General features: G+C 42.5%; 2 protein-coding genes across 2 annotated transcripts; one reads left to right on the top strand and one right to left on the bottom strand.

The window, feature by feature from the left end:
- Positions 1-383: 383 nt before the first annotated feature.
- Positions 384-21,987, bottom strand: IDH1 (isocitrate dehydrogenase (NADP(+)) 1). Its single transcript, XM_065930698.1, has 10 exons — positions 21,824-21,987; positions 20,797-20,853; positions 18,064-18,203; positions 12,535-12,826; positions 9,801-9,906; positions 8,380-8,557; positions 6,931-7,082; positions 4,055-4,195; positions 2,932-3,094; positions 384-1,323 (listed from the first exon to the last, which is right to left on the bottom strand). The coding sequence occupies exons 3-10, from the start codon at positions 18,183-18,185 to the stop codon at positions 1,233-1,235; spliced, it is 1,245 nt and encodes a 414-aa protein (XP_065786770.1). The 5' UTR covers positions 18,186-18,203; positions 20,797-20,853; positions 21,824-21,987; the 3' UTR covers positions 384-1,232.
- LOC136163238 (UPF0729 protein C18orf32 homolog) lies at positions 14,199-14,793 on the top strand. Its single transcript, XM_065927676.1, has one exon. The coding sequence runs from the start codon at positions 14,277-14,279 to the stop codon at positions 14,505-14,507; it is 231 nt and encodes a 76-aa protein (XP_065783748.1). The 5' UTR covers positions 14,199-14,276; the 3' UTR covers positions 14,508-14,793.
- Positions 21,988-22,764: the final 777 nt, after the last annotated feature.

Raw genomic sequence — 22,764 nt, 5'->3', positions numbered from 1 at the left:
ACACCCTGCCTCATTCCACTACTACGCATTCTTCACAAGAAGTGCCCAAAGTGTTATATTTTAAAATGAACATATGATCATGTCCCTCCCTTAAAGTGTTCACTGACTCCCTATTAACTTATGTGCTAATAATACTAAACTCCTCAGCATACACATAGACTCAATTCCCTAATATTTCCTTTTGTCCCCTTTTTGTTCGATCTTTGGTGTTCTTTCCCTTTCTCTCTAGAATCCACATCTTACTCTCTGTTTACCTAACCATATTTCCCCACAATAAACGCCTTGAGGGCAGAGACTTTTTTTAAAACCAAATTCCTATGGCTAGGATCTAGCAGGTGCCTGGCACCTGCAACAGTCGATAAATAAAAAACTCAGGAGACTAGTTCATTAACACTAAATTTTAATTAAAATCGATAGTTTAAGTGAAGAACAGGACTAGAATAGTGTTTACAATCAACTTCTGAAAAATCACATTTACATAAGGAAATAAGAGGCCAGGAGAGGTCCCCCAAAAAAGGTGCAGCTTGTATTATTGCACTTGGATGAAACATGCTGTTCAAGGTCACATAATACTTAGGCCATACAAGGCCAGGAGGAGGAGACAAACACCGAGGACAACCCCCCCCCCTCCCCAGGTAGTATTTCTTCTGGATTCTCCAGGGAGCTCAAAATATTTAGTATTTTTAAAAGATTCAACTAGAGCTCTTTACAAAGATGAGTCTTCAACATGTTTTAGTTACGGCCATGCTCTTCATTTCAAATCATGTGCAAGTCTAACATACAACTTCTACTGCAAATAATGAGATATCTGTTACATTAGAATGACCCAGGGCCCCAGGTCATGGAAAGTGAGAAAGGAAATGAATCTCTACTTTATACAATTTCAGGGAATAATACCATGGCTATAGTTTATCCTTTTGAGCACTGTTCATTTTGGTCATTGACCTCAGCATATGAGAAAAAGTGACAGTGAGTACAAATGGACATTAAAAATAATTCCTAGGCTATTAGTAGAAAATAAAATTTAAAAAAAAGTCCCCGGCCACGTTCACAAAGGTGGCATAACTGTATGGATAAGAAAAAGGCTGTAAACATAGAAAAGATAAACTCTGGCTTCTAAACAAATTACAAAATTGATTTTGCCTTTACCCTTGAGTGTTATAGAGAAAAATGTAAACCAGTATACCCTAGTTACCAGAAAAAAAAACATCCTCTGAAGACAAGAAATGACCTTAAAGTTTGGCCTGGGCTAGTTTTAACTGCAGGTTCTCTCCAAGTTTATCCATGAACTCGAATGTATTCAAGTAGTCAGAACGTTGCACGCTAATAGAGGAAGGAAAAAAGGAAATTTAGTTTGTCACTGATCTGGTAGCAAGTAGAGGAAAAGTCTGAGACATGCTACTTAAAGTAGCACTCTATTTATTCCTAGAAGAAAAGTGATTAATGTTAACAAGCTACAAGTTGATGGTTGATGACTGCATTTACGGTCCAAGGGACTGACCCAGGCCACAGGCAGTCTGAGTGGAGCCAGGCTACACACACACACACACACATACACACGCACCAGGCTACACACACACACACACACACACACACGTTCCTGGTCTTGTAGCTTCAAGAGTAAAACTGCCCCAGAGCTTCATTCAGACTAATGCCTAGGAGACTGAAATTATCCTACTTCTTATTTCTCATTCTTACACACACACACACACACACACACACACACACACACACACACGTTCCTGGTCTTGTAGCTTCAAGAGTAAAACTGCCCCAGAGCTTCATTCAGACTAATGCCTGGGAGACTGAAATTATCCTACTTCTTATTTCTCATTCTTCATTAAAATAACAGAACATATCCAGGTACAGTCATCTTTTTAATTTTATCCCTACAAATTGTCACATGTCCACAAACACACACACACACACACACACACTCTGGTGCTCTTATATCTACCTCTGTCTTTCTTAAAAAACAAAAGACAGTGGACTGGCTCTCATAAACCTGATGACAGGTGCCTATCCAAGTAGGCTTAAAAGTAACACACTGATAGGAACATTTCAGACATTGTATTCTTGCTGAAAATTTAAAATAAGAAAGATGCAGTAATAGAGTATACCCCCATGACTGAGGTATACTGACCCTAACAGAGATCTCTGAGGACCCACGAATGAGACATGGGATTGGTGCTAGATTTTAGTATCATTTCTTTTTTAAAAAAAATTAATTAATTTTTTACTTGAAGGACAATTGCTTTACAGAATTTTGTTGTTTTTTAGTATAGTTTCTTGACATGAGCCATAGTAGCCAGCTTTGATTGAGGGAGGAAATCCCTGATCAGCAGCTAATTCAGCTGGGGTACAGGCTTCCATGTTCTCAAAAAAGTCCTGGGCAAAACGATTATCTGGCTGCTGGCTACAGATACTTAAGGAAGGGACTATAAGCAATTGGACATCTTGTACCTATGCTGCTGACTTTTCTTACTAAATTGAAGATAAAGAGGTGGAATAAAATAGCCTTGGAGGTCCCTTTGTTTCAAAATGTCTGTAATTTTGTTATATTAAACAGAGCCTTGCCACCCAGTTGACTGCCAACTAGATCAGGGGTGAGCACACTACAGCTTGACTCATGAACTCGGTCGAGGCTGCAGCCTGGTTCTGCACCCAGGGTTTGATTGGAACACTGCCACTCCCATCAGCTCTTGTATCACCACTGACTGCCTTCCCGCCGTGGAGGCAAAGTTCAATACTTGCCACATGTTCTGTAAAGCCTGAAATGTTTATTATCTGACAGTTCACAGATAATGTCTGCTGACTCTTGAACCAGATGACAAATAATATTTCATGTAACTCCAGAAAGCACTTGATGTTTTGAGCCCAGTGAGGATAAATGGTAATTTGACCACGGAGCTTACAGTGTCTTATACTTACTTGGGTAAACCTTTAATACATGCAGCTAAGTCCTTGGTCATGAAGCCAGCCTCAATGGTCTCAATACAGACTTCTTCCAAAGCCTTTGCAAAAAAGCCAAGCTCTTTATTGTTATCAAGCTTAGCTCTGTGGGCTAAGCCTCTGGTCCAGGCAAAAATGGAAGCTGAAAAGACAGGGGGAATAAAAAAAAGCACAATTCAATCATGCTGATTAGGAATATTTCCAAGTCTTTGTTTGACAAAATAGAATATTTCTTTTGTTTAGGTGACTGACTTCATTGGATGCTATCCACATGAGCTGTAAGTTTCAGGAAATATTTTATCAAATAGAAACTTAAAAAAAAAACACAAAACCTGCATTTTCATAAAGGAAATGTTTTGGATTTTGTTAGAGCTTTAAGAAAGCACATAGTCATGGTAAGAAACTTATTAATTTGGAAAAGGTCGCAACCTCTTTTATCTCGTCTGGACTGCTCTCTTCTCCTTCCAGGCTGTGATCTGTTTTTAAAGTACTGTCCTTGAGGACGTGCCTGGTGGCCCAGTGGTTAAGAATCCGCCTGCCAATGCAGGGGATGTGGGTTCAATCCCTGGTCTGGGAGAATCAGACATGACATGGACACCTAAGCCCGTGAGCCACAACTACTGGGCCCACGCTCCAGAGCTTGCGCTCTGAAACAAGAGGAGCTGCGACAAAGAGAAGCCCACACACTGTAATTAGAGAGTAGCCCCCACCCTCTGCCACTAAAGGCTGTGCACAGCAACGAAGACCCAGCACAGCCAAAAATAAAAAAAAATTAATAAAAAAAAAGTATTGTCCTTGAAACTTAGTTAAAAGGGTCTGCCAATGTGGCTTTAGGTTCTCAGCCATATGTGACATTTCACTGCAAGGAAAATGCTTGTTGATAACATTCTTCTCTGGAATATATTCTCCCACAAAATGGAAAAGCATATACTGTGTATATTTTAAGAAACATATTAAAACAGTTCGTACTGGTAGGACAAATCAGCTGTTAGGTGATGCTTTTATACACAAGGCATTGGGCAGCCAAAGGTACACATGCTGGGATCCCTTTGAAGACTTCTATTCTGGTTGGAAATCAATGTAGCAGCCAACACTATCTTACCAATGGGATTGGTGGATGTCTCCTGTCCCTTCTGGTACATTCGGTAGTGACGGGTTACGGTCCCGTGGGCAGCCTCTGCTTCTACCGTCTTGCCGTCTGGACAAACCAGCACACTGGTCATCATGCCGAGAGAGCCGTAACCTGTGAGCGGCAGAACACGAAGGATGGGATTCAAGTGTAGGAAGAGCACTGGGTCTCCCAGAGAGGAAGGAAAATGACTCCATCTTGACAGGACTCTGAGCAAAATAAACATGAGTGCATGGAGTCATCGGTAATTCTTCCGCTTTTCAGAAGAGGCTATGTTTTTCCTCACTTATTTACTTCAGAGGCACCTGCTCATGGTTTGCCTGTATTCCACCCTAGTTCCATGACTTCCGAGCTACTGTGGCTCAGTTTCCTTACCTGTAAAATGGGTATAGTAGGGCTTCCCTGGTGGTACGGTGGATAAGAATCCACCTGCCAGTGTAGGAGAAGCAGGTTCAATCCCTGGCCCGGGAAGATCCCACGTGCTGAGGGGTAACCAAGTCCAAGTGCGACAACTACTGAAGCCCGCACGCCCTAGGGCTTGTGCTCTCCACCGCAATGGTGAGCCTCCACTCTCCACAACTAGAGGAAGCCTGCGTGCAGCAATGAAGACCCAGCGTGGCCAAAAACAAAAATCAATCAATAAATCTTTAAAAAAGGAGGGGGGAGGAGAATAGTAAAAACACCTACTTCATAGGGCTGTTGTGAGAATTAGACGTATATGCATATATTCATGACTATATATGAAAAGAAAACACATTCCTATTCCTTAGAATACTACCCTCCAGAGAATAAGAGTGCAGTATATTATTGTTATGCTTATGTGCAGATGCTCTGCTATTCTGGGAAAATAAAGATTCAGGAGTTGTCTCCAGTCACCAAGCTGCTCACAGGCTCACGCGGGACTGGGAAGAGAAAGCTGGTTAAAAACAGAATAGGATGGATCCGAGCACCTGCCCCTCGCCCCTGCTCTTTTTTACGGCCTCACCAGAACGATTCTGTTCTGTGGTTTCCTAGTCAGAGAACCAAATTACAACTTTTAAGTCCATATGACTTTCCTTCTTTTATTCATTTTTTTTTAAACACTCAAATTCAAAGAACACTTTTTGCCATTTTTGCTACCTCCCAATAGTACCTGTGAAGTTAACAATGCAAATTTATAATAGGCTGCTACCTTTTTTTTTTGGTTTGAAAGTAAAGAAAAAAACTTTATAAACTCTTTTGAGTACAATTAGTAATTTCTGTACCGAATTAGCAGCTCCTTTCCTATCACTGTGTTGGTAAGACTCAAATATTCACTGACTGGAGATGTTTAGGGCCATATCCATGGTGATAGTCTATCTATTTATCCATGAGACACTAGCTGGTACCACTGTCAAAACTGAGGACAGAAGTAAAACATTTGGTGTGAGTTCAAAGTAGTTCATGCCTCTAGAAAAGAATGTGAGGACAGCTCTGCTGCCTTTTAATCTGCTATGCTGAGGTCACCTTTATCTGCAGGCACTGCCCAGACACAGAGACTTGGTTGCAGGTATTTTATCAGTGCACGGCTGGACACTGCACTGTGGCATTCTTGCTCTGAAGTCCTTTGAACCTCCACAGCTTGACAATAACATTTGCGCTATCCCTCCAGATATCCTCTTATTGCCATGAGGACATTTAGAAACCATGAGATGATCTGGGCCCATTCTAAGAATGCTGCTCTCCTTGCTTTGTGATGGAATTATCACAAAGCAACACTCCTTCCTCTGCAACATTCAAATGACTATGAGGACTTCCCAGGTGGCACCAGTGATAAATAACGTGCCTGCCAACGCAGGAGACATAAGAGATGTGGGTTGGATCCCTGGATCAGGACGATCCCCTGGAGGAGGGCATGGCAACCCACTCCAGGATTCTTGCCTGGAGAATCCTATGGACAGAGAAGCTTGGCAGGTTATGTCCATAGGGTCTCAAAGTCCGACACAACTGAAGCCACAGCACATAGCACTCAAGAGAAACAGAAGGAGGGAAAAGAAAGACCTGGGTAACTCATTTATCTGACATCAAAGTTATCTTTAACCAGGCAGATCTACTGACTTTCAAACTGATAGTGATGATTAACTTTTCACAAGAAAAAAAAAAGTAGTACTTCCTGGGGAAAAGCAAACGTAACTGAAATGAACACAAACATTCATCAGGGAAACTCAGTGCACACTGCTTCACAAGTAACTGAAATTGAAGGACAGCTTAGCACTGAGGAAGGCAGGGAAGGGAGAGCTTTTGCTCCTCTGGTCCTTATCTCTGGCATGCAGCTCCTGGTTTCTGGAATTTCTGCTTCTTTGCTCAATTTAGAGCTAAGCAGTAAACATATGTGTTTTCTGTGGCATGGAACAGCTGTCAAGGCTGGCAAAAGGGGCGTGATTTGTACCAGTCACGGGATGAATGTGCTCTTGGGAGGGAGACCCCTTGGTTATGAGATAACCCTGGTCCCTTCTCTCCTGAGTCCCATAGTTTTTTACAGCCTTATTGGAAGGCAGGGGAAAACAGTGATTTTCAGATTAGGTGACTGGGCTGCCCATTGGAGGCAGTGAAACTTAAGGAGGGAAAAGGGTTGAGGCATAAACTGTGTTAACATCTAAGGCTGGAGATTCAACCCCACTGAGTTACCTCCTGGGCACCCCTGAGAGAAGTCGCCCACCCAGTCTGAGCTTCCTTTCCTCATCAGTCAGCTGAGAAGATGGACCTGATGTCCCACAGTGCTACCATTTCATGAGCTTCACCAAGGGCTACAGAATCCCTCTTCCCACACCGGGGCACCACCTGATGGCAGCAGGCCAAGCCCCACCTCCACTTGTCCTCCAGCTCCTTACCTTGGGCCACAGAGTCCGACTGCACGTCCCCATCATAGTTCTTACAGGCCCAAATGAAGCCCCCCTCCGATTTCATAGCTTGGGCCACCATGTCATCAATGAGCCTGTGCTCATACCAGATATTCTGAGCTTCAAACTGAGATTTGTACTGCCTGAGAAACGAGAAAGAGAACAATAGACAAAGAAAACTGGTTTTATTGGGAGACCATCTGCCTCTCTGAAAGGCTGGAGGTGGGGCTGGAAGCAGCATGTTTTAGTAGAAGCAACACAAATCTGGGAATCTGACAGACATGGGCTGAAATCCCTGCCCACTCATTTTCTAGCTATGAAACTCCCATTTTCCCATCTGTAAGGGCAATTTCATCCACTTGGCAGAGATGTGAGAATTAAGCAAGACAACAGTGTTCCAAGTATTAATACTACTTTTACAGTTTTCAATATACCACTCACCAGTTTCTTGGGATTCAGCTTGCCTTAAGGATATGTATTTAAAAAAAAAGAATATAGGGGGTAGAAAAAGACTATTTTACAGCCCAGTATCATTCAGGAAACTAGGACAGCTTCCAGGCTTGACATAGATAGGGAATGGAAGGAGGTATTAAAATGCCTTGGGAAGGATACCTAAAATCCCAGCCCTGGTCTGAATGCTTGTATCTAAAGGGAGGAATGTCATCTTAAAAGTTAACAAGTACTCAAGGACTGTTGAACATAAAATGATTATAAATGTAGACTTAAGTTCAAACGACTCCATTAAAGCAAAGCTTTATTTATTTTCTTTATTTATATTTAAATTATTGGCTGTGCCCCATAGTTTGCAAGATCTTAGTTTCCTGACCAGGGATTGAACCCACCCCTTTGGTAGTGAAAGTGTGGAGTCCTAACCACTGGACTGCCAGGGAATTCCCAAAAGGAGATTTAAATCATAACAGTGGGCTTCAGAAAGAATGGAAATGGGGTCTTCCCTGGTGGTGCAGTGGCTAAGACTCCAAACTCCTAGTGCAGGGGCCCAGGTTTCATCCTTGGTCGGGGAATTAGATCCCATGTGCTGCAACTAAAGATCCTGCATGAGCAATTAAGACCTGGTGAATAAATAAATATTACAAAGAAACAAAATGGAACAGGCCCAATTCAGAAACTTACACATGTGAAAAATCGGAATTTTCTATCGCTAACAGGGTACATTTACTCACACATTAAATAATCCTGGCTCTGAAAAAAATGTGGGACCTTTATCTGAGAACATATTTCCCTTCTAAAAGCAACTCACGAGCTTTATTTCAACCCTTGTTAAATCTCAGTTCTGTCCTTATCTTAATGAGATAGTGCTGGTTTTCACTCAATTTGTCCCAGAATCAAATGGATAAGCATACAAATTCTATACTATATATCCCACCATTTGTGACCCCCCCCAAAAATAAATAAATAAAGGAAAAAAAGAACTGTAGTTACTTGTCATATATCTCCTGAAAGATGTCTTTAAAACGTCCATCGTACTTCTTCAGAATAGTGTTTTTGGTGCTCAGATACAAAGGCCAATTCTTAGACAAAGCCATCTGGAAAGAACTGTGTGCAAAATCTTCGATTGACTTATCTTGATTATACATCCCCATCGCAACACCACCACTCTCTGTGAGGGGGAAACGAGAAGAAAAAAAAAAAGAAAGGTAAATAGGGTACGGCTGTAGCAAGTCTAAATCCACCCCCACCACCAAAACAGCCCACTTCCAGCTCTCATTTCTGAGTTCAGGCTTCCAATTTCATTATTCCATGAGTTTCTGAGACACATAATTGGAGGAAAGTCAATTCTAGGTAAGTACATTCTAAGTTGTTTTGAAAGGCCAATACCCATGAGGAAAACATGGTCTTTTGGATCCTGAAATACCAAGAACTGATATGAACCAGAAAGACACTGAAGAAGGGGTAAATAATTTCTAAACTCTTTTCACAGTTTAAAAAATTTCAAGCATGTCTTTTAAGCTTTAAGTGTGCACTCAATCTTCAGTCACTAATACATATCAAACATGAAATGAGAATTCTTGTAATTTCCTGGAAGATACTGAAAGTTGGTTCTGATTTGGCAGAAATAATCATGCTCCATGTAATCACTGGTGTTTCACAATTTTTACTGTTTGAACTCTGTTATTACTGAAAGCTAGAACTTGAATCCATGCTACTGCCTAGGGCCAACTTGGGGCTAAGGATGAGAGAGGTGCAGAAACTGGCAGAACTAGATTCCTTTAAAATGATATGACTTAGAGGAGGCAAGGAGAACAACAGCTAGGTAGATTTTGAGATTTTGTTTGTGAGTTAATTTAACAAGCTTAACAATGGGGAAAGGCCTCTGTTCTTTCAACAACTTTTGGGTGGGATTTGCCATATTGAACCTTAGAAACAGCAAAATCGAGGGAAGAGAAGCCAAAAAAAAAAAAAAAAAAAACCCAAAACAAAACCCAAACAGTCCACTTTCACAAAATAAATACTCAGAACCAGAAAAAAACTTCAGCAAAGAAATAAAAGAGCTGTTTTCAAATACAAACCCTACCAGAGCCAAAGCGTAGGATTATATAACAGGCAATTTGGGGCTATTAATGTTTAATTTATGTAATTTGCACATAACAGATTCCTGTCAACCTCCCCTTCCGGTTTTGAGATGCATAATTATCTACTTGTATTTCCAATTAAGTGAATTAAGTGGCTAATTCCTCTTATGTCACAGGAAGCCAATGACTTTTTTGTTCGGTTTTGAGTCCTGTGGAAATACTATGGATTCAGGTTGCATTTTTAGGCAGCCACACAACTAACTTTAAGAAACCGGTGATAACGTTGTCTAAATGGCCTGTTAAAAAAAAAAAAGGAAAAGACAAACATACCTGTGAAGTTATGTACTAGGTATACCGTTTTGGGGGATCCATCGCTTGGTGTGTAGGATATCTCTACTTTTCCGGGCCCCGGCACAACAAAATCAGTTGCTCTATACTGTATAGGGGGAAAAAAGAAAAGAAATCGCACAACTGTCCTAACAAGAATTACATGAAGGGGAAAAAAAAACCAAATAGAATACAGAGCTGGAAGACACCTAGACAATTGTACAGTGTAGTCCAACTTTCTAATTGAGAGGTCCAGAGAATTCCCAAAGCTAGTTAGTAGTACACATTAGAAATCAGTCTTTATCAGGTGCCTACAATGTAAGGGGCAGTTTCCTAACTACAGATATGAGTATGAAAGAGAATAACAGAATATTCCCTCTAACAAAGCCTATGACCTAACAAAGTCATACAAAAGTGAAGCAACATTGAGAGCTTTCAAGTGTCAACAGCGGGCATAGATAAAAAATGCTACTGGAAGACGGAGGAAGAGAAATGACCATAATGTGAAGGTCAAGGAAGTCTTCTCCTGGGGGATGACAATATACTAACTGTAGCACTGAAGATGGGCTTCCCTGGCGGCTCAGACGATAAAGAATCTGCCAGCAATGTGGGAGACCTGGGTTTGATCCCTGGGTTGGGAAGATCCCTAGAGGAGGGCATGGCAACCCACTCCAGTATTCCTGCCTGGAGAATTCCCATGGACAGAGGAGCCTGGTGGCCTACAGTCCCTGGGGTCACAAAGAGTTGGACGTGACTAAATGCAGCATGGCACTGAAGATGATGCTGAAGATGATGCTAATGCCTGGTGCTCACTATGAGACATATTTTAAGTGATTAACCTGTATCCCACATTACCTCATTTGATTCTTCCATCAATCTTACAAGGCAGGAACTATGACATAGTGCAAATGACCCATTTAGGGTCTGGTCCTTGGGCCTTCAAGGCTTGTTCTCTTCATGATGGACATCATTCTACTAAGGCCCAGCCCAGGACTTGCCCATAGAAAGCAATCATTCTGGAAGCAGCTGTAGTAGGCTGATGACCCTCAAGAAAGGGCCTTCTAAGGACAGCTACCTCTGTCACAGGTAAGGAAAAATATGTCCAGCCCACACTAGGCACATGTCAATCTTTGCTGCCTTTAATGGCTTAGATTAGAATACTTTCAGAGTCAGGTACCAGCAGATGCCAGTCAAACTTATTTATCTTTGTTTACAGTAATACTAAAGACAGCTGAAAGAAGAGCTGTCAGATAACGACAGACTAATATCTATTCTATGCAGAACATTTCAGGTATTTATGGGTAGTAATTGATTCTCATTTCTCAAAAGGTGTCAAAGCACCATAAATGCTCTCTAGAGGCTTGGAATTTTCAATCTAGTAGACTTTAATAAACAGAATGACCATTCTTCCAGTGATTGATGCCACAATAATTTTTAAAAAGGGAAAAGGAAAAAAAGGATACAACTTAAGAGCCATGTTCCCAGGACTAGTGAGTTTGTAGCAATCTCATCTACATTCCCCCTTTGGAGCCTCTGAGAATTATCTGTGAAGGGAATTGCCAGGAGGAAGGGACAGCCTGAACACACAGCAGAACAAAGTGAACTGCCGCTCAAGGACTGACCTGGTAACCCAGCCCCCAGGAACAGGGTGGTCTGCTCTGCCCATACTATTTTTAACGATGGCAACATCAAAGCCTCTGGGTGTCAGGGACAAAGACTCTTGTTTTTAAGGCTCTTGTAAGACATGAGCTGCTCTCTGTGAAAGTCTAAAACTTCAGTTTCAACACAGAATTTTTATTTTGTTTAGTTGGTAATGTTTCTGTTTAATTTGGCAACAAACCTACTTGTACAGAAGTATAGAAACTAGACTTTTTTTCTTCTCCCAAGGAGGAATGTTCTGAAGAGACTGCTTTCAACTACTAAGTTAGTTTGTCCTTTTATGCATGAAATGATCATGTTTAATATAATAATCTTTGGTAGTTTTCAATTCTGTCTGCACATTAGAATCACCTGGAGAGCTTTAAAACACCATGGAATTGAGATTTAGATAGTGTAGGGTGGGACACAGGCATTGGAATTAAAACCAAAAAAAAGTTTTTTTTAAATGGCAATGCAAAACAAAACAAACACCAAAAAACCTGTAAAAAGATCCTATTGTACAGCCCAGGTTTGGCTGAACCACTGATTTAGTTAAACCACAGGAAATTATACGAAAATGTCTGTATCATATGGTTTAACCTAATAAAAAGATAAAAGGAAAAAAAAGGCCTATAAAAAAGTCATTTATAGTGAGACAGGTACGTTTATCTGAGACTGTAAGTTTATCTGAATTTGCTTTTATCTAAATGTCTATGTGTGTTTGTATATACACACATATATATTCATTTCTCAATTCTATACCTCACTTGTGGGCTTCCCTGGTTGCTCAGTGGTAAAGATTCCGCCTGCAGTGCAAGAAACGCGGGTTTGATCCCTGGGCTGGGAAGATCCACGAAAGAAGGGAAAGGCTACCCACTCCAGTATTCTGGCCTGGAGAATTCCATGGACAGAGGAGCCTGGAGGGCTATAGTCCATGGGGTCAGAAAGAGTTGGATGTGACTGAAGTGACTGAGCACATACCTCACTTAATGGAAGTAGACACCAAAAGAGAATGAAGCACATATAGATCCGAACTGCTGGGCAATCAAAGGTCATGAGAAAAGAACATGGAAATTCAAGTCATGCCAACACAACTTACTTGATCCCCATAAGCATGACGACCTATGATGATGGGTTTTACCCATCCGCTCACAAGCCGGGGTATATTTTTGCAGATAATAGCTTCCCTGAAGACAGTGCCACCCAGGATATTTCGGATGGTGCCATTTGGAGATTTCCACATTTGTTTCAACTTGAACTCCTCCACTCTCTTCTCATCGGGGGTGATGGTAGCACACTTGACACCAACATTGTACTTCTTTATAGCTTCTGCAGCGTCCTTGGTGACCTGGTCACTGGTGGCATCGCGATTCTCTATGCCTAAATCATAGCTGGGAGTGAAAGGTTGAAAGCATAAACTTTTTCAGACACACCCTAAGGTGACTGAAGATACTCGCTTCTCTCCCCATGCACCACTCTACGCATGCCGATGGTACACAGGGCCTGCCCCACAGTAAGTGAAGGCTCCACACATACCTAAATCTGCTGAGTTTTAGCATTAGTGCACCCGTGACACAAAGATGGCTGCCAACTAAAAAAACCTCTAAGAAGGGCTAGACTGCTGGGCCATGCTGTGTTGTGGGAAGCTGTTGAGAAGGAAATGAAATAAAAACCACCGTACTCTTTCCCCTTGGCCTACTCTTTACCACCACTTTCTGCAGACTTTCTTCATCTGATTAGCATAAAAATGCAAACCCAAGTATTATTTTCCCCTTAGAAAATATTGTGCTCTAAAAATAAAAGGGTTGAGGACTTAAAGGATTTCTTGCAGTTTGGCACTGAAGTAATGGGAGTTACAGCCGAGACAGTCAGTGCCAAAAATATGCTAATAACTATTAAGGCCAATTAGCTGTACGTTGAACCTTTCCCTAAATCTCAGGCAAGTCTTTCTCCTGGACACAAGCCTGAAGTTTATAGAATAAATAATGGAATCCAGGAATGACTTTATATAGCCCACTGATTTATAGCTTGAAATACACCAATACCCAGAATGCATGGTATTCAGAGAGTGAAAGAAAGCTGGTTATCCAGAGCAGAGAAGACTGTAAAACTTTAATGTAGGTAATAGTTTGTCGAAAGCAGGAAAAACAAAACAGTAATGTAACAGTTTAATTTGTTCTCCAAGGCTTAAAAAGTTTTCCAATTTTTGCAGCTTTCAAAACTTGCTGAACCATCAAGCCCCTCAATCTCTGTTCTGGTATTTCCCTTCCTTTAGATATCCCACTCCTTGTGATGGAAATGCAAAAGGGCATCCAATCTGGTGATATATTTCCAAATAAAAATAATTCCAAACTGCTTTAACCGTTCGCACCTCCTCCCTCTCCTTGAGGGTGTGTATTGTCAATCTGCATTAATTGTCAACTTCCAGAACTCCTCAGGATATCCTTCCTTCTTAATCTTGTAAGGGGTCACTTTGTACCCACAGCCATGGACTGACTGTATAGGTCCAACATGACCTATAACCCTTTGTCTCAAAAACTTATGTAACTGCTCTTTGACCCCCAAGTGGGCAGAAAGGCCCTCAGAGCTTTCTGAATGACTGTCTCTTGGGCTATACTACTCAAACTGACCTGAACACAATTCTCCATTTCTTTCTTAGATTATTAATTTTTTTTTCATTGGCACTAACAAAGACACTCTTATCTTCTGACTTAGGAAGTGCTGAGTATCTATAAAAAAGTCCACTCTTAGTGGCTTGGGGGATCGGGGCGGCGTGGGCGGCGGCCTCGGTGCGCAGCGCGGTTCTTCTGCCCTCACGTTCAGGAACTCACATCTGGGACAATGGTGTGCATTCCCTGTATCGTCATTCCAGTTCTGCTCTGGGTCTACAAAAAGTTCCTGGAGCCATATATATACCCTCTGATCTCCCCCTTTGTTAGCCGTATGTGGCCTCGGAAAGCTATACGAGAAACCAACGATAAAAACAAAGGCAAAGGAGACTATAAGGGTGCAGACATAAATGGATTACCAACAAGAGGACCAACAGAAATCTGTGATAAAAAGAAAGACTAAACTGATTGTCCCGAAGGATCTCATTGTTTTAAAAATGGACCTGATACTATGAAGCACCTTCTTTGTAATTGTCTCTGATCTTTTTCCAAGACCAGAATTTGGGTTAGATATTAATAGTTTAGATATTTACCTGACACTAATCAGGGAATACCTGGTATTTGTATTTAAAATGTAGCTAGTTATATTTAACGACCTCATTCCTGAGTTCCTTTTTCATTAAAGTAGCTTTCATTTCCTTTATTGCAGTTTTAAAAATATGAATAAATATATAAGGTTTGTGCCAGTAGCCACTGTTACTAAGTCAGTACCTAGAAATCCCTGGGGGCTCTAGCTTTTATTCAGAATTTTATTCAAATTCTTCAAATTTGAGTAGTGTAATTTTACTGTGAAACATTGCAGTGACTCTGCAGTCAAATGAAAGGTAGTTTTTGGAGATGATAAAAACTTGAAATAAAGATGTAGTTACTGTCCAACTCAAAGGAGTAGCTTATCTGTGAGAATAGTAATTACTATTTATTGCTCTGAGGAAGATAGAAAAGACAGGGAAATAGGGGAAACCTCTCTGGAAAATGGAACATCTTTCACATAAATGTCTAATGTGTAATATAAAATTCTAATCCTTGTTTTGTTCCTTCTGTTCCTACAAATGTATTAAATATTCAGTTTAAAAAAAAAAAAAAAAAAAATCCACTCTTAACTTAAACAGCAGTATAGTCAGCAATATTCACGTTCACAGGAATCATTTTTCATCAGAAGAGGCTTACAGAAAATTAGTGGATTTTTTTGCTTCTAAGCAAAAAGAATGAGTAAATGGTCCCAATCACTGTCTAGACAACAGAAAATTAAAAAAATGAATCATTCTACTCGCCTCAAAAAGAACCAATCATGTAATAATAATAGCAATCTTGGAACTACTTACACTTAAACGTTTAAGTCTCCAAAAATTCTTTAGTTTTTAGCCAGTGACTCTGCCTTAAAGTCATAATGACTGTCCTTTAAAGTTCCTTATTCCTCGAGGCTAAAGAGAATCTTTGTAGCTATTATCAAGGGAATTGCTCTGCAAACTCACCTATTGCCATGTACATGAAATGAAAGTCACTCAGTTGTGTCCAACTCCTTGCGTCCAACTATACAGTCCATGGAATTCTCCAGGCCAGGATACTGGAGTGGATAGCCTTTCCCTTCTCCTGGGATCTTCCCAACTCAGGGATCGAACCCAGATCTCCCACATTACAGGCGGATTCTTTACTATCTGAGCCACAAGGGAAGCCCAAGAATACTGGAGTGTATAGCCTTTCCCTTCTCCAGTGGATCTTCCCGACCCAGGAATCGAACCGGGGTCTCCTGCATTGCAGGCAGATTCTTTACCAACTGAGCTATCAGGGGAGCCCTATTGCCATGTTAGGTGTCTGTAAAATGTTTCTTTAATCATTTGGATAATGTTTTAAAAGCTTCATTTCCTATATGTTTGTGGACCTCTGCAAGTATTTGCTCTTTCTCAAGGCTGCAATATAGACACTATCAACAGCTTGTGAGTGAAAGTCGCTCAGTCGTGTCCAGCTCTTTGTGACCCTATGGACCCTAGTCTGCCAGGCTCCTCTGTCCATAGGATTCTCCAGGCAAGAATACCGGAGTGGTTTATCATGCCCTCCTCCAGGGGATCTTCCCAACCCAGGTCTCCCACATTGCAGGCAGATTCGTTACCATCTAAGTCACCAGGGAAGCCCTTATTCAACAGCTTAGCCACCAGAAGGTTTCCCTGGCCTTCACTATCTCCTGAAGCTTGCTCAAACTCATGTCCATTGAGTCAGTGATGCCATCCAACCATCTCATCCTCTGTTGCCCCCTTCTCTTGTCCTCAATCTTTCACAGCATCAGGGTCTTGGACACAAATGGTTTAGGGAACTTCTCCCAAAAGGTGGGGATTGTATTAGATAACTTCAAGAATTCTGTGCTATAATTGTATAAAATGGAGAAAAGACAAGGAATGAACAGGTAAAAAGGCCCACTGACTAGTTAAGCAGAGTGACAGAAAACACTTTATCCTTTCGAAAGGACAAAACTGTGTTAACTACATTCTTTATCGATTTATTAGAGAATTCCCAGGCGGCGCTAGTGGTAAAAAACCCACCTGCCAATGAAGGAGATTTAAAAGATGTGGGTTCAATCCCTGGGTCAGGAAGATCCTCTAGAGGAGGGCACAAGAACCCACTCCAGTATTCTGCCTGGAGAATCCCATGGACAAAGGAGCCTGGTAGGCTATAGTTCATAAGGTCGCCAAGAGTCAGACACGACTGAGCAACTTGGCACGCAGCTCTATTCTTTTCCCCTCTGCAAATAGTATCTAGTGTTACTCTTGGCCACTAATTTATTACAAACAAAACCCTCGCAGGAAATAGAGGCTTGGAAAGACCTGAGAAATCACTTTGCTGCCATCATAATTTTTCTCTCCTGAACAATGACAAGTTCAGTATTTCTAGTATTATGTTAAAATTAAAGATTCATTTCCTATATATTTGAAACCCAGTCCCCCTAAAATTGAGTTCCCTTCACAGTTTATAATTAATCTCTCTATCTAAAACTATTTCCTCTGGTCCCCTCTGACCTCCATTCTATATTAACTTAACAGTAGTCAACCAGACTCAGATGACTGAAATTGCTATTGTACACAACACTCTGAATGACTATCATTGTGGTTTAGATATCATCAGTAACAACAAAATCAGGTTGTTTCTCCAGGGAAAAGACGAGCTATCAGCCCCTGAGCCACAAGAATGTAAACTGGATGCAACCTGACTTCCCTGAAACTAACATTTAAGAAAAGCCACAGAAATTTCACGATTTTAAAATACCCTCAGGCTTTCCCGGAGAAGGAAATGGCAACCCACTCCTGGGTTCTTGCTTGGAGAATCCCAGGGATGGGGGAGCCTGGTGGACTGCTGTCTATGGGGTTGCATAGAGTTGGACACGACTGAAGCGACTTAGAAGCAGCAGGCCTTCCCTGGTGGCCCAGTAGTTAGGAACCCCCCTGCCAATGCAGGGAACACAGAGGTGATCCCTGGTCCAGAAGATTCCATGTGCAGCGGGGCAACTAAGCCCATGTGCCCCAACTACTAGCCCCTGTGCCCAGACCCTGTGCTCTGCAACAAGAGGAGTCACTGCAATGAGAAGCTGGTTCACCCTAACGAGAGAGTAGTCACTGCTCGCCACGACTAGAGAAAGTCAGTGCGCAACAACAAAGGCCCAGCGTACTCAAAAATATAAAAAAAAAAACAACAACAACAAAAACTCAAAGATCAAGCTGGAGTGGATCTGAGACTTGTCTCCACTCCCTTCTTGGTGCCCTGAAAATAAACCCTTACTTTGCTGCAAACAACTAGTGTCAGAGTTGCTCTCTGCACAGGGGCACACCAGTTATATGTTTTGCTTGCATACAAGCTCGCCCAAAGCTTTATTCATAAGATATAGTGGTAGCTATGCAAAAAAGTGACTTATAGCCCGAAATCACATGGATTATGCTTTCTGAATTGGCTGCTTGGCAGAGTGATTCATTTACCTGTGCAGGTCCAGTTCCACGTAGGGAAAAATGAGTTTCTCTTTAATCAACTCCCAAATGATTCGTGTCATTTCATCTCCTTGCATCTCTACCACAGACCCGCCTTGGATTTTTTGAGACATTTTGACTTCAATAAACCTCTAAGAGGAAAAAAGATAAGACACATATCTCATCATTTGTTTCATTACTGTGTAAAAGCAAAATGCAATTTGGTGATTACTAAAAAGAACAATTCATAATAGCATGATTGCACAGAAAGCTAATAACAATTACATTAACCACTAGAACTGAACACATTCTCTGTATAAAGCATTGTGTTACATGCCTCTTGTGTGATTTCTGAGTCAACACTCACAACAACCCTGTAAGATGGAAATTGTTTTTCTATTCTACTTTGCTAAAAGAAAGCAAGCTTTCCAAGGCCATCCGGCTAGAGTGTGGGGGAGCCTGAGCCTGTCACATGCCCTTAATAATGTAAATCACTATTCTTTATTCTTGACTGTTGGTTTGTCTTATCAAATGGGATTATTTCCACAATATCATGTTTATTTGGACACTTCTATCCAATGCCTCATTGTGCTAGGCCTTCAAGATACACAGAATGATGGGCACTACTATTTCCCCTCTTTTAAGAGGCTCTTTTGGTTAAAACAACTATCCTTAACAAGATTCAACAAGTTCTAGCGACCCATTTTAAAGAAAATTTAATTAAGTCTTTTTACAAGTGAAAGATGAAGAATTCCTGGTGGAACTCTATTTTCCTAGACACAGTAAAGGATAGTGGTGATGATACACTGAATACAAAGTGATTTCTCAATGAGAGAAATCTGTATGTATAGAGAAGAACTACTGCTCAGAACATGTCCCTGGCCTGTCCTTGGTATCCCAGCTCCTGGACTATTCTTCCAGTCATTAGTGGGCAAAGGCAAACTGCCAGTGGGTGGGAGAGGGGATTGGAGCTGTTCCAGGAAGAGGTGTCTTCCTGGGATGTGGGGGTAGCAGATACTAACCAATCTGATTCCCAGAGACAGCAGGGCTACACCCTATGGACACACTCAGTCAACTCCCACTCTTTGCGACCCTTTGGACTGTAGCCCCCTCGGCTCCTCTGTCCATGGGATTCTCCAGGCAAGAATACTGGAGTGGGGAGTCATGGCCTCCTCCAGGGGATCTTCCTGACCCAGGGATTGTACCCATGTTTCTTAGGTCTCGTGTATTGGCACCTGGGAAGCCCTTTGTGAAAAGTGAAAGTGTTAGTTACTCCGTCATGTCTGATGCTAGGCGAACTCATGGACTGTAGCCTGCCAGGCTCCTTTGTCCACCAAATTCTCTAGGCAAGAATTCTGAAGTGGGTTGCCAATAGGGCTTAGGCTTAAAGAAAGACATGTTTCCTGAGAATAAGAGGAGGCACTGAGTCTGCTAAAGGTGTCTGTTCCCTTTCACGGTGCTTTAATGGAAACTATTTTTCACCCTAGAACAACAGATTGCTTTTATTCCATTAATTTACAGTTGAGGACTGAAAGTCAGGAGAATTGACTTTAAAAAATTATTACGAAATAGGTCTATAAACATTATCTCAAAAAGTTGAGTTAAAGTTGTCTGGCCTTTATATTTTTAAATGTGAGCTTCGGTTCCTCATGACAAACCAAGATATATTCCTAACCTCTAGGCCCATCTTCACTTCCCAATTTGCAATTCTGGGATTTTGTTTATTATATTAGTATTTAGGAGGTTCTCTAGACCATTACTGGGGGACCATCTGGAACTCAACTAGAATGAAAAAGTGAACACACTGGTGTGAATGAGTCAGCTACTTTCCATTTGTAATTTCAAGTATAATTTAAAGTACAGCTTAAAGTATATGATTTAATCATACTGATCCCACAGTCACATCTGTCCTTGTATTTAAAACAAAACAAAAAGAGGCAGCAAACTTATCTCAGTTTTGATATATTTCCAAGGCCATATTCCTATGAAGTATTATGCAAGAGTTATTACTTGGCTATTTTTCTTTAATGGCAAATACAGTTAATAAAAAGTCATACAACAAACTTGAAATTTCAGTAATAAGTGATAATATTTTTTGGTTAAGCAAACACTTTCTGATTAATCTTTCTACATTTCATAACGTATAACAAAGGTTTTCTTCATGATATTTATCCAATACATTTTTATCATCTTTCAATTTAAAAAGTGAAGCTTTATTGTAGACCCTGGTAGTTGACTACACTGTAGGACACTATTTTATTTCTTCTAGATTTGAATCCTATGAGGGTGGGCTTCAGACACCACTGAATTCACTTTTGACTCTAGTCCCTCAGATTTTTTGTCTCCACCCAAACCCTGATTTCAGAAGGAAGGCCTTTTCCAACAAGCCAGTTCATTTATCGAGCAGCTGAATTCCAACCTCCTGACACACATGTGCAAAGCTAGAAAATAAACCTGAACTAACACAAAGTCGTTTAAGAAGAGCTGCTTCCGGGGGTGAGGGTGGGGGTGAGGTAGGGTGCTGAGTTCATGAACTACACTAATTTCTGTGCAAAAAAAAAAAAAAAAAAAAGTGTCTTGCAGAGAAGACTCTAGACTGAAAGAAACAAGCAAACAGTTGCAATTTGTTGGTGGAAAAATTCCTGACTCATTCCCTTAAGGGCCTCCGACCACCTTCAAGACCTCCAGGAGCAGTTAAACGCAGTAATGCCATATGAAAGAAGGGGAGGAATTACTAATTCTCACCTTAACAATTTCTAATCACCCCCAACTCCTCTCAATCTTGCAGACTCAGCTTATCTCCTAAAACAAAACAAAAAAATAGAAGACAAAGATAAGGTACAAGGCACTCCAGCACTCTTCTCCGGAGAATTTAGCCGCTTTTTTTTTTTTTTCAAAGCCAGACAGCCCGGTTTATCTGTTTTAAAGTACAGTGCTGAGTGCAACCTAAGGGGCAAAGGGCAGTTTTACGTCCGCATGCACCTTCCAAATAAAGTATAATAAATACCCCTGCTTGCACTCGGAGGAGGGCGCGACCGTGGGCGCGGCCCGGGTTCGTCGTCCGTTAGCTAGTCTTGAGGTTTGCACGTCCTTCGGGGACGCTGTGACCTCTTGGCCTCCAGGCGTCTTTGGGCCCTTGTGCAATCGAAGCCAGCTGGGTTCCTCCTTCCACGCCCGACCCTTCCCTCCCGAGCGCCGGGACCTTTAACCCCTCTCCACCTTAACTCGAGATGCCGACGGCGACATTTCCTCCACCCCTGACAGCCACCAGGTGGCCTAGCGACCGGCCCTCGCCGCCCCCTTCAAGTTCCCCAGGAGGACGCCTCCAGCCCAACGCACCACCAGTCCCGGCGGCCCCAGTTCCATGCACACGCCCAAGTCCTCTACAGCCGAGGCCGCACGTCTGCTTCGCCCTAAACCCAAGACTTCGTCTTCCATGAGTCCCTGCATCCTCCTACACCCCGATTTTTTCTTCTACTGCAGACCCGGCATCCATCCACCGCCTGCAACCTCCCCCTGCCCAATTTCACCTTCCAATGCCTAACAGCCGGTCGCCTACACAACCAGGTATTTAGCACCGTCTTCCTCCCATTTCCTTCTCCCACGCCCACTACCTGGATTTTTTTTTCCCCGCTGCCTTGCGACCAGGACGCGCCGCTAAACTTCCCCTAGCATACTCAAGATCTGAGCGTCATTTTTCCCACACTAGCCACTAACAGAGCCTTCTCGCAGGAGCCAGAGACCCGGTCCGCCCCTCGAAGCCTGCGGCTACCTGCGGGGAAGGTACGTTGGCGATGACCCCGGAGCACACAGTCACTCAGTGTCCACTTTGGCAATCCCGGTTGGAGCCCAACTGTTCCAGCTTCTCACGAGGCCTCGGCAGAAACCCAGAATCTGGCCAGCCAGGCAAGGCTTTTCCTCTTCCCGGCTTTTGTCCAGACCGGAGCCCGGCCCCCTCAGCCCACCTCCCGGAGCTCCGCCCCCGAGCCCCCGCCAATCGCCGCGGGCGACCACCCGAGATGGGCGGGGCCATGGGTCAGGGGCGGGTCCTTCTATTTGGGGCGAATCCGCGGCGCCGCCTTCCTTGCGCTCGGGTGGGGAAAGGCGTGGGCAGCTGCACTGCTGGATTCCGCCGCCGCCGGTCTTCTGCTGAAGTACGAGCTTGCCACCTGCAGGCTGGGGTGTTGGGCGCGCCGGCCCTGGTGGAATCCTTCGCCACGAAGGGGCGCCCCGGGCTTTGTAACAACCTAGGGTCAGGCGGAGAGAGTTTCTAGGTCTCCAATAAAGACAAACCGGAGACGGCGCGGCTCTGACCTATCGTGTTCCTTGCGCGCTCCGGATGTGCCATAGATTGGAATGCGCCATAGATTGGAATGCGCTTGGGCAGAAAGAAGAGTGTTCTGGGCAAGCGTGAAGTCACTTTGAGGGCTTCTTCGCGCAGCTGGAATGCAAAGGATCGAACAGTTGCACAAGCAGGCACGCTACAGTAAATTTCACCCACCGCCGATGACTAGGTGTTCAGAGCTAATGTATCTATCTATAATTTCAATTTCTATTGCGTGCTATAAACAGTGGAGAAGGAAACGGCAGCACACGCTAGTATTCTTGTCTGGAAAACCCCACCGAGAGCGAAGCCTGACCGGCTGGAGTCCAGGAGGTCGCAAGACTCGCTGGCAACTTGGCGACTAAACAAGGAGAACTATAAATAAATGC

The sequence above is a fragment of the Muntiacus reevesi genome, chromosome 3 (assembly GCF_963930625.1).
Source record: "Muntiacus reevesi chromosome 3, mMunRee1.1, whole genome shotgun sequence".
Classification (NCBI taxonomy): Eukaryota; Metazoa; Chordata; class Mammalia; order Artiodactyla; family Cervidae; genus Muntiacus; species Muntiacus reevesi.
Note: the sequence above shows the minus strand (reverse complement) of the source record. Positions and strands in the feature narration are given on the sequence as shown.

Excerpts from the sequence above, each read along its gene's own strand:
- LOC136163238 (XM_065927676.1), top strand. The coding sequence starts at position 14,277 with ATGGTGTGCATTCCCTGTATCGTCATTCCAGTTCTGCTCTGGGTCTAC.
- IDH1 (XM_065930698.1), bottom strand. The coding sequence starts at position 18,185 with ATGTCTCAAAAAATCCAAGGCGGGTCTGTGGTAGAGATGCAAGGAGAT. Across the intron at positions 12,827-18,063 it reads GTGGAACTGGACCTGCACAG|CTATGATTTAGGCATAGAGA; the intron begins GTAAATGAATCA and ends TTTCACTCCCAG. Across the intron at positions 1,324-2,931 it reads TGTATTAAAGGTTTACCCAA|CGTGCAACGTTCTGACTACT; the intron begins GTAAGTATAAGA and ends TTCCTCTATTAG.